Genomic DNA, 12,725 nt, shown 5'->3' with positions numbered 1-12,725 from the left:
AAAAAAAAATCACTCTTTGATATATGTAAGTGGAAGAGAAAAGAAAGCTCTTCGTTAGAATTCTAAATTATCAAATGTAAAAGGAAAGGTGGAAATAGAAAATCACCATCTGGCAGAGCCCTCAGTAATAATTATGAATGGTAAGCATCATCAATGGATAAAAAAAATTGGTGGGTAAAAATATGATGGGGGGCCTCCCTTGTAGCACAACAGTTAAAGACAGCACTATGAAGCTATAGGCAGCCACTGCAGCCTGAATTCCATCCCAGGCTGGCCAGGAAGCTAACCCACGCAGTGCAGCAGACCTCTTCTGTCTCACCCACCCATGCTGCCCACTGCTCCCCTCAGCAGTGTATTTTGTTACTTCTGCCTGTTCTTTTCCCCACTCTGTCTCTGTAAATCCTCTCACCCCTCAGCACCTCTGACTTACACCCCAATTTTGTACACATATATAAATAAATCTGCTTTAAAAAAATGACAAAGAAAAATTTCATGTGGATAAACCTAGCATTCATTACCTAAGTTAAATCAACAAAGTTAACAACACCAGCAATATGTTGATCATTTAAAATTATTAACATCAAAAATAGTTCCTCTTATGAGTCATTGAAATAACGGATAAAAACACTTGTGGTCCTCAGCCATAAATGTGTATTCTTGCCAGCAAAGCATGTTAATCTAATCATGGGTAACTACCAGGCAAACCTAAACTAAGACAAATAACTAGCAAGCAACTGTTAAAAATGTTAAAATCCAAGGAGATGTCTACATAAGTAAATATAATGTGGAATCATGGATTGATTCCACAAAAAGGTTTAGTAGAACAATTGGTAAGATTCTAATAAGATCTATAGATAGTACTCTATCAAAGTTAATTTTCTGGTTTAGGTCATTATACTGTGGTTACACAGGATATTAACATTGGAAGAAAAGCAGGGTGAAGAGTGAACAAAACTATGTACTATCTTACAACTTTTTTAAAATCTAAAATTATTTCAAAAAGAGGAGTTAAAATTAAAAGGGATACCAACAACATATTTACTGATGGAAAAATGCCCTTGAAGTAACCTTCAATGAAAAGTAGATCATAACATGATCAAATTTTATTTTAAATATTTATAAGCATCTGTTCCTTTAATTATTTTTAAGGGAATAAATACATATTCAAAGAACAATGCCTCAAAATAAACATAAACATAAAAATGTTAACAATGGCCATGTCTAGATGATAAGATTACAGAAGATGCTTAGTTTCTTTTAATCTTCATTTTCTGAACCTTTAGCATGGATATGTATTATTTTATAGCCATTAAAAAGAAACAGGACAAGTAATTTAAAAAGTAACAACACATAAAAAAGTGGAGTCACAAAAACCTATAAAATGTATAACACTGTAAGCATAAAATATCTCCGAAGTATACATAAGAAACTAATAATAATGATTGCCTCCAGGAAACAGAACTGGGTGTTTATAGGAAAGCAGTGGAGGGGTGCCTTTTAATCATACAACTTTTTGCACCTTGGATTTTTGAACCACATGAATTCACCTATTCAAAAATAAATCAAACAAATAAAATTAAACTTATAAAACATGTTCAAAAAAACTATGTATTTATTTGTAATAAGTGGACCATAAAAAAAAGATGAAACTTTACAGACTCACCCTAGCAGGAAACAATCAGTTACACAAACAATTCACAGAATCCATAAATAAAACAAAGCTGGTTGCTTAAGACAATTGTAATTGGTCCTTATTCTATCATCAGAAAGAAACTTCCCTCAAGGAGCTCCATAAAGAGGTTACTATGTAACATAACTATTAAATCCTTCACTAATAGCTTTCCTGAAGGCCCAAGGAGATGATTCATTAGGACACTTCACAAGACATCTCTCACCCCAAATCAATGGCATCCTATCACAGAACAGTAAAGGTAACTCTACAGAGGACCTATAAAATGATGTCTAAGGATCTCATTTTAAACTAATTTAATCCAGAGGGAGATTGTGGTTATATAGCTAGAGGACAAACTATTCACCTTTGAGACAATCTGTCTAAAATATAATTTCTCTCAGATACACTTTTGTTAGATATTGAACACCTGTGAATTTATTAATATATTCTCAGACAAGTGCCTGGAACTTGGTGGTTCTGCTATCTTGATTATTAAATATGATTAAAAATGACCTCATATTAATTAACCTAAGGAATGAAATCAACCTGATGTAAAAAACATTTACAATCAGGAGGCCTCCTTGGTGGCACAGGGGTTAAAGACAGTGCTATCAAGCTATAGCCAACCACTGCAACCTGAGTTCAATCCCCAGCCTGGGAGGTGACTCGCATGATACAGCAGACCTCTTCTGTCTCACGGGCTGCGCCCATCAGCAGTGTATTTTAGTGGCTCTGCCTATTCTACTCCCTACTCTGTCTCTGGTGAATCTTCTCACCTCGCATCCAGCCCCTGCACCTCTGGCCTACACTTGTATGTATAAATAAATAAATTGTTAAAAAAAATAAAGTCAAAACACTTAGAATTAGTCATTTTGGATTCTGTTAATTGTGCTAAGAGCCTCAACATGGATTATTTTATTTTATGGATACATAAATTATAACTTAATACTTTACAGACAGAAAATACTCCCATTAAAGGTCACAGAACTAGGGCCCTTTCTGGTGGTGCAAGGGATTAAAACACAGCACTATAAAGCCATTGGCAGTCACTGTAGCATGAGTTCGATTCACATGGGAGCTGACCTACATGGCATGGCAGACCTCTCCTGTCTTGCCCACTGCTTTGCTCAGCAGTGTATTTCAGTCAGTCCTCCTGTTCGATTCCCCTGTCTGTCTCTAGTGAATCCTCTCACCCCCATGTACCTCTAACCTGTACCCCAGTTCTTTAATGCATAATAAATCTTTTTTTTTAACTAAAAAATAAAGATCACAGAACTAGTAAGTGACAGAAGCAGAAAAAAAAGTCAAACCCTTTTTGAGATTCTAAATCCTGTCCTCTTAACCATCACACTACAATGCCTCATCTTTGGATCCTTCACCCTGTCTGTCCTCTAAGTAACTTAGATCTTAGGTTTTCTTTTCTTCAGTATATAATCAATAGTAACTGTACCTACGTTATGCCAGTCACAAAGAATTCAGGAATAAATAAAACAATCTTGACCTTCCAGAAGCTCATGGTACAGTAGAAAAACTAGACATAAAGTAAAAAATGCTCTTTAATTGTGGTATAGGGAAAGAGCTAAGAGAGCAGGAGAACCTAACACTGTCTTGGGTCTTCTGGTATCCAAAAGAAAGCAGGAACAAAGCAGCCTCAGCCAACAATTCTGTTTGTTCAACAAATAATTATATGCAATTATAAGGAGACCTAAGCAAACCATTTATTTCTCTAAATCTGTTTTCTCATATATAAAATAGGGGAAAATAGCACCCTCTCTTACATAGAATAGGAGGATAAAATGAGGCTGTTATAGCCTCTGATAATAAAGTATTTTTGAAAACCTTAGCTCTAGAACCCTGGTGGTGCAAGGGGATAAGTCACAGCACTATGAAGCTATCCACAGACACTGCAGCACTAGTTCGATCCCTGCCCTGGGAGCTGACCCACATGGCACAGCAGACCTCTCTTGCCTCACCCACTGTTCCCCTCAGCAGTGTATTTCAGTCAGTCTGCCTGTTCTGCTCCCCATTCTCTCTCTGGTGAACCCTCCAACTCCCACCTCTGAACTACATGCCAGTTCTTATATGCATAGATAAATTTTTTAAATCTTAAAAAATAAAGTATTCATAAAACAACCATTTATTATGCCATGACCACTGCAAGATGTCAATGGAATAACATCAAAACTAGCATTTCATTCGAGGACATGAAAGGGACTGCTGAGTTACTGGAGTGTTCTGTGTCTTGCAATGGGTGCAGTCTACATAAGTATAGTTTGTGAACATTCATTAATATATGTAGATTGTATGGATATTGTACTTTGGTAAAAAAAAAATTATTAAAATCGTCCAATTCTACTCCTAATCTTATCCCCATTCTATTACTCTATTACTCTACTTGGGGCTTTTTTTTTGTTTTAAGATGTATTTATTTATACATACAGAACTGGGGCACAGGCCAGAGGTGCAGGCCAGAGACAGTGGGGAGCAGAACAGGCAGATCTAGGAAGTATACCGCTGAGGGGGGCAGTGGATGGATCAGGAGAGGTCTGCTGCACCATGTGGGTCACCTCCCTGCCAGGAATGAACCTGTGCTGCAGTGTCTGTGGACGGCTTCACAGTGCTGGTCTTTAACCCATTGTGCCATCTGGGCGTGCCCTCTACTTGGGACATTTTACATCCTTCAACACTTCATTCCATTTACATTCTTAGGAAAGTGGAAAAGGGGATGGCAGTTTCTTCAGGTCAGAATTCTAAAGAACTGAAAGTACCCAGAAGTACACTTTCCATAAATGACTATTTGTTTCTCCCATTAGCCAGTGACTCCTTCAGCACAAATTCTGTCTCCTAGTAGGCGCTAGTGTAAAACGAAGTTTGAAGAACTTAAAGAAGAAACATTTAAGTCCCAGGCTGAAAAGAAGCTTCTAACCACACTCCCAACCCCACTTCATTTAGCAAGCTGGTCCCTTCAGTCCGACCCCTCTCACCTCTCACGCACTAACTCATACCCTAGGGAGCACTACTTGCAATCCAAGCCAAATCCCGAACCCATTAGCAAACCCCACTCCACCCACCACGCCTTCGTTCCTCCGACCCCTCCTCAGACCACGCCCCTCAGCTCCGGACACAGCTTGAGACACACCCCCTCAGGTCCCCACTCTTCAGGGGATTTGTCTCCCCAGTCTACCCTGCACCGTACTACCCCAAGCCCCCGCCTCTCAGCTGCCCCGCCTGCCCCGCCCCCCAGGAGTGGGTCTGTCCCCTCAGAATCTTGAGCTTGTAGCCACAGATCCCGCCTCTCATTCACAGAGGCCAGGAGAGCACAGGGGAGTCCAGGCCGCCTACTCAAGCCGGTGGCCTCACCTCTTTTCCAAGAGCTGAGTGGGGACACCACCTCCACGCGCTCGGAGATGAACTCGGCCAGGCTGGAGCGGAACAAAGCCGCCCGCACGGTCACTGCCACCACTAGCACCAGGGCCAAGGGAGCCGCCATGATAGCTGGGGCGGGCGCGCAGGCAGGGAGCTAAAGTCGAGGCGGAAGAGCCCGGAGTTCTGCGTGCCACGGTCTGTAGTCCGCGGCTAGGCGCGGCCAGTGGCTGCAGCCGAGGCTGTCACGCTTTTGAAACTACCACTCCCAGAAAGCCTTGCAGCGAGAATGGACGAACTACCACTCCCAGAATGCCTTGCAGGGAGAATGGGCGAACGACAAAAAGCCGGGCGTCGCAAACTTTTAGCAAAGGGCGGGGCGATTCCTCCAATACTGGTGAATTGTGAAACCGCTCTGGGCTGGATTACGGCTTAAAGTAGCCACAAGCAGAAGCACTTACCTTGTGCTTTGGTTCGTGAGCGCAGGTTACAGAGTTGTCAGTTTTGCTCTTATGTTTTTAATATTTAAATGTTTTATCTTTTAAAAATACTAAATAATCATTTATTCTACAATATTTGTCACGCACAACAGTAGCTTCTGTGGATAGACGATTCCGGGGTAGTCTATAGATTTATTAGCTTTGCGACCTTAAACGATTTGCTTAACCTTTCTGAGTCTCATCTGAAAATGTGCTGGTTGTCAGCTCTCTAGAGACGACCAGGAAATGTTTAGAAATTTTGCCTGCCGCTTTTAAAACAACCATTTTTAAAATTAAATTGAAAATATTACAATTAAATGTTTAAAACAAAACAATAAGTACTCAAAACAAGTAATTTCCTAGTTATTTTATACATCTTTGTATCATGAATGCAATTGAGGTTATTTGCCACTGCTGTATCAGTATTTCAAATACTATATTATGATGTGCTGCTGCACTTCTCTCCCTGGATCACTGTTCATTGACCTCAGCTTGGTAGCTTGAACTCCCTCCCAATGGGAGTGTTTACACTACAGAAATGCGAACACTACAAATCAGGATTTTAGAGTTTGGAGAATTCATTGATAAGCACTAAGCAACATACCACTTCCTTAGTGCTTATCGTGAGTTCTACTATAATAATTAATATGAAATAAATGTACAAGGAAATTTCATACCTGTGAACAGTTCACACACTGTGGACAGAGAAGACTTTGAAAAGAGATGACATGTGAGCTGGGACCTACAGGTTGAGAAACTAATCAGTTTTCAAGCAAAGGGAACAGACTCTGAGTCAGGAAACAGCAAGGTGTGTTTGAGAAAGCAAACAAATATGGTCCAGGTGGAAGAGTGTTAGAGCTGTGAATTTCAAGACAGGTAGCTAATCAGGTGGGGATCTTTGGCATGATTGGGAACCTGGGCTTTATTCAAAGAGCAATCTGTGTGCAGTTAGAGAACTTTAAAGCAGAAAAGTGATGTTTTTTCAAATGTCAATGTATCCCCAAGTCCTATATAGGGTGTTGGGGAATACAGCAATGACACAGTTCTGTCTTTATGGCCATTGTAGAGTAACCGAAGAGATGTAATACTCTTAAGAATAACAAAAGTAAAAATAAAATCACAAACCATGATGAGAGAAGTAGAAGGGGAGGGCTCTAGTGGAGGAAGGAATCATAAAAGAGGTACTCTTATCCTTTGAGCCCTGCTCTGCCAAACGCTGTCATATTTTTAGTGCACATTAGATTATGTAGTCTATTCAGGCTTTCTTCCCAAAGATGTAAGTGTTGGTATCCCCTTTTACATAAAAGAGGAGATATGTGTCGTATATCATCATGAAAAGTGGAGATGATTATGGCACAAATCTCATAGTGGAGTTTGAACAAGGCTATCAGTGAAAAACGCTTAGCACCAAAAGTGCTCAATTTACATCTTAGCTGTTGTAATATTATTTACATTATTTTAACAGATAGTTTAAGCTTTTCTTCTTAGAGTGAGGATTGTCTTTATTTGAGAATAACAGTGATTAGCTATTGTGGGTCAAAGGTATGAGACAAACCAGAGGCTTAAACATGAATGTGAATGGATTAATAGGCTTAACTACAAGAGCTAACACTGTAAGACTCCTCAAAGAAAATATAGGAGTCAATTTTCATGACATTGACCTAGGCAATAGTTTCTTAGGTAATACAAAAAGCATTGGCAATAAAAGAAAAAATAAATCTCATCATAAATTGAAAACCTTTGTGTTTCCAAAGGTCACTATCAAGAAAAAAAAAAAAAAAAAAAAAAACAGGAGACCCTCCATGGTGGCGCAATGGGTTAAAGCGCAGCACTGCAAGCAAGCCTCAGCTGCTTCAGTGCCAGTTCAATCCCTAGCCCCCAGCCCTGGAGGTGATCCACAAGGCTCAGCAAGACCTCTCCTGACCCACCTGCTGCTCCTCTCAGCTGTGTATTTGGTCTATCTGCCTGTTCTGCTCCCCTCTGTGTCTCTGGTGAATTTTCTCACTGCCCCTACACCTCTGGCCTGTACCCCAGTTCTGTATACATAAATAAATCTTTAAAAAAACGATAAAACAACCTACAGAATGGAATAGCTGGGAAAAAATCTGACCAGACTTTCATTCAGAACATGTAAAACCTCTTACAATTCAGTTAAAAAAAAATCAAAAATGAGCAAAAAAATTTGAATAAACATATCCCAGGAAAAGATTCACAAATGGGGCCCTCCCTGGTGTTGCAAGGGGTTAAACCACAGCACTATGCACCACAGCACAAGTTTGATCCCCAGCCAGGGAGGAGACCCACATGGCGCAGCCAACCTATCCTGTCTGCTGCTCCCCTCAGCAGTGTATTTCAGTCAATCTGCCTGTTCTGCTCCTCTGTCTCTGATGAATCCTCTTACTGCCCCCACCTCTGGCCTAGACCCCAGTGCCTCTATGCAAAAATAAAAGACTACTGAACGTCAGAATCACTTGGAACACTAGTTGGAACACTACCCTGAAAGCATAAGTATTCATTTTTTCATCAAACAGGTAAAAATGCTAAAATAGCTAACAAGTATTGTGTGTTTATGATGTGATAAGTATTATTGTAAGTGCTTATGTTACAAGTTTGATCTCACTATATGTATGTGTGTATTTGTATATATGCATGCCTATATAAATAATGCATATAAAATTAAAGACATTATATTTCCCCATCACCACAAACTCATAAAGAAATTGAGGCACAAAGATATGTAATAATTTGTCTAGTAAATGGCATATCCAGGCTCTGATATTGTGGTTAAACTGCTCAGCCAGAGAAAATGAGAGGAATTTGGATTGGGTTGGACTGAGTTGGGTTGAATTGTTTTGTTGCTAAAGCTGAGGACAAAGGGTAGAGAATCAAACAGAGATAATAAAGGAGAAAAGGCAGTTTTTCTCCTGAGAAGCCAGATCATATATGGCCTACTGACAGAGGAAGAAACTGAGGCTCTGAGATATTAAATAACCACTTTTAAGCAACATACCTGGGTAGTATTTTGTTTAGTATTTATTGACCAATGCCATTTTACAGTAGACTGTGAAGATACAGTTTAATCTTTCCAGTCCATCTCTTTTATTTCAAACAGCAAACTGATCTGGCAATCTTTTATACAAAGGAAATTAACTAGGAAGCCATTAGGGAAGGCCCAGTGTCACAGTCAAGACTGGGGAACTCGATTTGGAAAAGTTGGGACACAAGTAAGCAATACAGGTCCTGAGTAGCAGGAACCAGCTCCAGTTTTTAGTGACCCTGCATCATGCCATCCAAGAGTCAAAGTTCTCGAAAGAACAGACCGATTGAGATTAGACCCAGTACCTGACTTGACTGTGTATAGGGCAAGAGAAAGGATGTGTAAGACCTTGGAACATGAGGCCACTATGCCTGCCTTAGGCGAGCACCCCCTGAAGCAACTGGGGATGTCTTTTGGGTGAAGGACAAATAGCCACTATTAATGGTGGTGACAAAGACAGAGATAGTCCCTCCCATATTGTAGTTTATATCCTAGGAGGAAATCTTGTAAATATAGTTCTAATCAGACAAATAAAATAGGGATTGTGATTAGGACTATGAGGGCAACAGACTCAGAATAATAATTATAGACTGGTTTGGGTGGCCAAGGAAAGTCTGCCTGAAGAGGTGATATTTAAACTGAGACTTAATAGGTGAGAAGGAAGTTCTGAGGTAAAGAATTGGGATATGTAGAGGAGGGGATTAGGGTTACAAAGAGTTGGCAATGAAGGAGGCCGATGTTGGAATGAAGTGAGCAGGAGCTGAGAATAGGGAAATAAACAAGACTCAAATGCCTTTATGGACCTTCTTGGATGCTAAATTGTATTTTTAACCTAAGAAAAATAAGAAGTCCACTAAAGGGTTACGAAAAGAACTGGAACATGACTACAATTTAGATTTTAAAAATATCCTTTTGACGGCAGCTTGCCTGTATGCCTGTGACTACACAGGTGTTTCTTTTCACAAATCTTTTCCTCTTGCAAAACAGCAGCAGCAGCTCTTCCCATCCACTTGTTTGTGCAAGCATCTTCTTTTCCTTTATTTTTATGTAATACACCCGTCCTTTTAAAATGTAAAAATATATAGCTATATATTCCTTTGGCTACTAAGCAAAGGATGAATTGGAGGGGAGGGAAGGAGGAATGGTAGCATCAGGTAAACCAGTGAGGAGGCTGGTGCAGTCAAATGTGTATAATGGTTTTGAATAAAATGGTAAAGTGAAGTGGGTGGATTCAAGATTATTCTGGAGGTAACATTGATGAATTGTTTCCCAAATCCCTTACATCTTCCCCCTGGCACTCAGATCCCGGCTGCTGTAAATACTTAAAGGAAAGTTCTCTGAGACTAGCATTAACAAAATTTGCAAGACAGAAAATTAGAGCAAGGATCTCAGACTAACAAGCATACAAAATCTTTAAACACAACAGACGGCTTTTTTCCTCCCTGACAGCCTGATGACCAGCTGCCATTATGAATGACACAGTAACCAATCAAGTGAGGAAGTTCATGACATACCAACTGTTCCCACAGAAACAAATGGTCACAGAGATCCTCTCCCCTGGGAAGGCAACAGTACTTAAGTCAGAAATCCTAGAAAAAGTAACCAGGATGTACCAGAACACAGCAGATAATTATCTCTGTCTTCAGATTGAACCCATGTTGGCACTGGCAACTTTGATAAAAAAAAAAAAAATTACAGGTCCTTGGGTTATACAAAGAGAAATCAACCCAATCAAAGATTTGCAAGATAGGATCTGGAGAAGGAAAAAACTCACAAAAATCAGCAAAAGAAACTCAAGAACAGAGTGAAAAGGATTGTTATAAAACCAAAATGGATTAAAGATGCAGCATTGACTTGATCTGCATTTGGGCAGATCTTCCCCCAAAAGCTAATAAACTACTTAAAAACTTAAACAGTAACAAAAAATGGGATGAGTGGAAGCATGTAGGGAGAAGTAATTAAAAGCATGGTTAACATCGAAGAAAGAGGCAAGGCCTTTTCTCTTTCACTGTACAGACCAAGGAGCTACGGCCCAGTGAGGAACAGCACTGGCAGTATCACACAGCAAGTCAGTGGTGGCACTGGGCCCAGAAACCATGGTTCTCACCATCTGTCTCTTACACTAGCTGCTTTTTTTGCTGGCTGAGGCCTCTAGTGAAGCCCACTGGGAGACCCTCACCAGCTCTCTCCTTGGACCTAAGTATGGTGGGGGCCTCTGAAAGGACCCAGGGGTCAGACCTCACAGAATGCCTGGAGGTCAGGTTTCTGGGACCCTATGCCTCCAGATCTTTCCATTTCTTTTCTGTCTCTTACACACAAATGCCCACCATTGCAAAAGCCATCCTGTTAGGAAAGCAAAACCAAGATGTAAAGGGGGCCTAAAACCTGAAGTTTCAAGATTGGCTCTCCCTTCCCCAACCGCCACTCTAAAACATCTCCCTCCTCAGGAGTGACAGTTTCCACAACTATGGAAGTATCCAGACACCTCAAAGCTTTCCTGAAAATACACACAGCCTTACCCCACCCCCACCCCCACCCCCACCACCACTCTGGGAAAGAAGACAAGTAGAGTGGTCTTTACTTCTTGCTTCCTCCCCCTTCCTAATAGGATCCAGAATGTCTCAGCCATGATTTGAGTGGCCTTCACTTCAACCCCATTTTCAGAGTTAGGCCCTAAATGGCTTTAACTGGCTATAATGGTTGGTTCTGGGATGAGCATATGACCCAAATTAGTTCAATCAAAACAAATAGGACTCAATTCTGGATTTTTGGATTGAATTATTTTGGAAAACAGGTCTTTTTTGTTGGATTTGAGCTTAGGAACACCCAGACCTGAGAGCAGTTATCACCAAGCATTTCATCCAAATTCCTTGTCTACTTTAGTCCAGTTTTAAGACACAAAAGATCTTAGGAAAATGGCAGGACAGGACAAGGACAAAATTTTGCTATTTAATCTTGTTCTTCCCATGGGCTGGTAAACAAGAGGTTTAACAAACCGATGACTCTAGGCTGGGACATCTATAAATTTCCTTTCTGAGTTATCTTTCCACAGCTTATCAAGTTGGCTATTATGGGAAGAAAAGGAAGTTGCAAACCCAGAAGAAAAGACTCACAGACCTTGAGAGCAGACTGGTCGGAGCTGGGGCTGCGGGCAGACAACCTGCATGAGATGTTCACTTTGGAAATAGTCACTGAGTCCTATATGACTGCCAGGCTGCAGCTGATTTGTGTTCACAATTAGCACCTTAAATGGACTTAGCTGAGCCCACATGCCTTGCTTTCTCAGCCAGTGAGGTCGATTACTTTGTTCTCAAATCCCAGTCTTAAAGCCCTATAGATTCCTAGCTATAGTACCAGAGAAAGTCTTCCCTCATGCCCAGGGAGTCTCCCTCCCCCCCACCCTCAGCTCTTTCCTTGTTCTTTTGCTAATCAATAAATGTTGACCTCTTGCCCTCCCTCACTAAATGTATGCAGAGTTTCAACGAGACCTTTTCAGGTCTCAACCAGAGAGCCTCAAGAGCCCTTTCCTGGCCTGGGATTGGGTCCCCTCTGGTCTATTCCTCCGATTCCCGCTAGTAAACAGGCCCCAGCTTATCTGCCTGTGTTATTGGAATTTGGGGCCGGACTGAGGGGCCTTGAGCATGCTTCTTTGCCCAGTAACAGTTTGAGTTGGGTTTTCAGTTACTTGTAACCAAAAGCTCTTAACCCATACAACAGGTGATGGAACTCAGCCTGGAAAAGTGCTCTCATGCACATCCTTGGCTTGGGTTACCACCCACATGTTTATGACTGTTAATATTTATTCCCAGTCTAGATTTCTCATTTTGAGATTCAGAGATGCACCAAACTACCTCCAAACAGATCTACCTGGATATCCCAAAGTCTTCTCAAACATCAAAACGTAAGCTCATGGGCCTCCCTGGACACAAAGGTTGAAGACACAGCACTATCAAGCTATCACCAGTCACTGAAGCAGAGTTTGAAACTCGGCCGGTCAGGGAGATGACCCACATGGCGCGTCAGACCTCTCCTGTCTCACCTGCTGTTCCCCTCAGCAGTGTACTCTGTTGATCTGCCTATTGAGCTCCCCACTCTCTCTGGTGAATCCTCTCACCCCCTCACCTCTAGCCTACACCCCAGCTCTTGTATGTATAAGTAAATACAAATTTTAAAA

General features: G+C 41.0%; 1 protein-coding gene across 1 annotated transcript in view; it reads right to left on the bottom strand.

Moving 5' to 3' along the window:
- The window catches only part of PIGU (phosphatidylinositol glycan anchor biosynthesis, class U), a 78,478-nt gene extending 73,155 nt beyond the window's left edge, over positions 1-5,323 (bottom strand). The window contains exon 1 of the mRNA XM_004687265.2: positions 5,033-5,323. Coding sequence (XP_004687322.1) covers positions 5,033-5,162 — 130 coding nt within the window. The 5' untranslated portion in view covers positions 5,163-5,323. The remainder of the gene's footprint in view (positions 1-5,032) is intronic.
- Positions 5,324-12,725: the final 7,402 nt, after the last annotated feature.

The sequence above is a fragment of the Condylura cristata genome, unplaced genomic scaffold (assembly GCF_000260355.1).
Source record: "Condylura cristata isolate star-nosed mole 26May11 unplaced genomic scaffold, ConCri1.0 scaffold00022, whole genome shotgun sequence".
Classification (NCBI taxonomy): domain Eukaryota; kingdom Metazoa; phylum Chordata; class Mammalia; order Eulipotyphla; family Talpidae; genus Condylura; species Condylura cristata.
The sequence above is the reverse complement of the archived record's forward strand: the minus strand, read 5'-3'. Positions and strand labels throughout refer to the sequence as shown.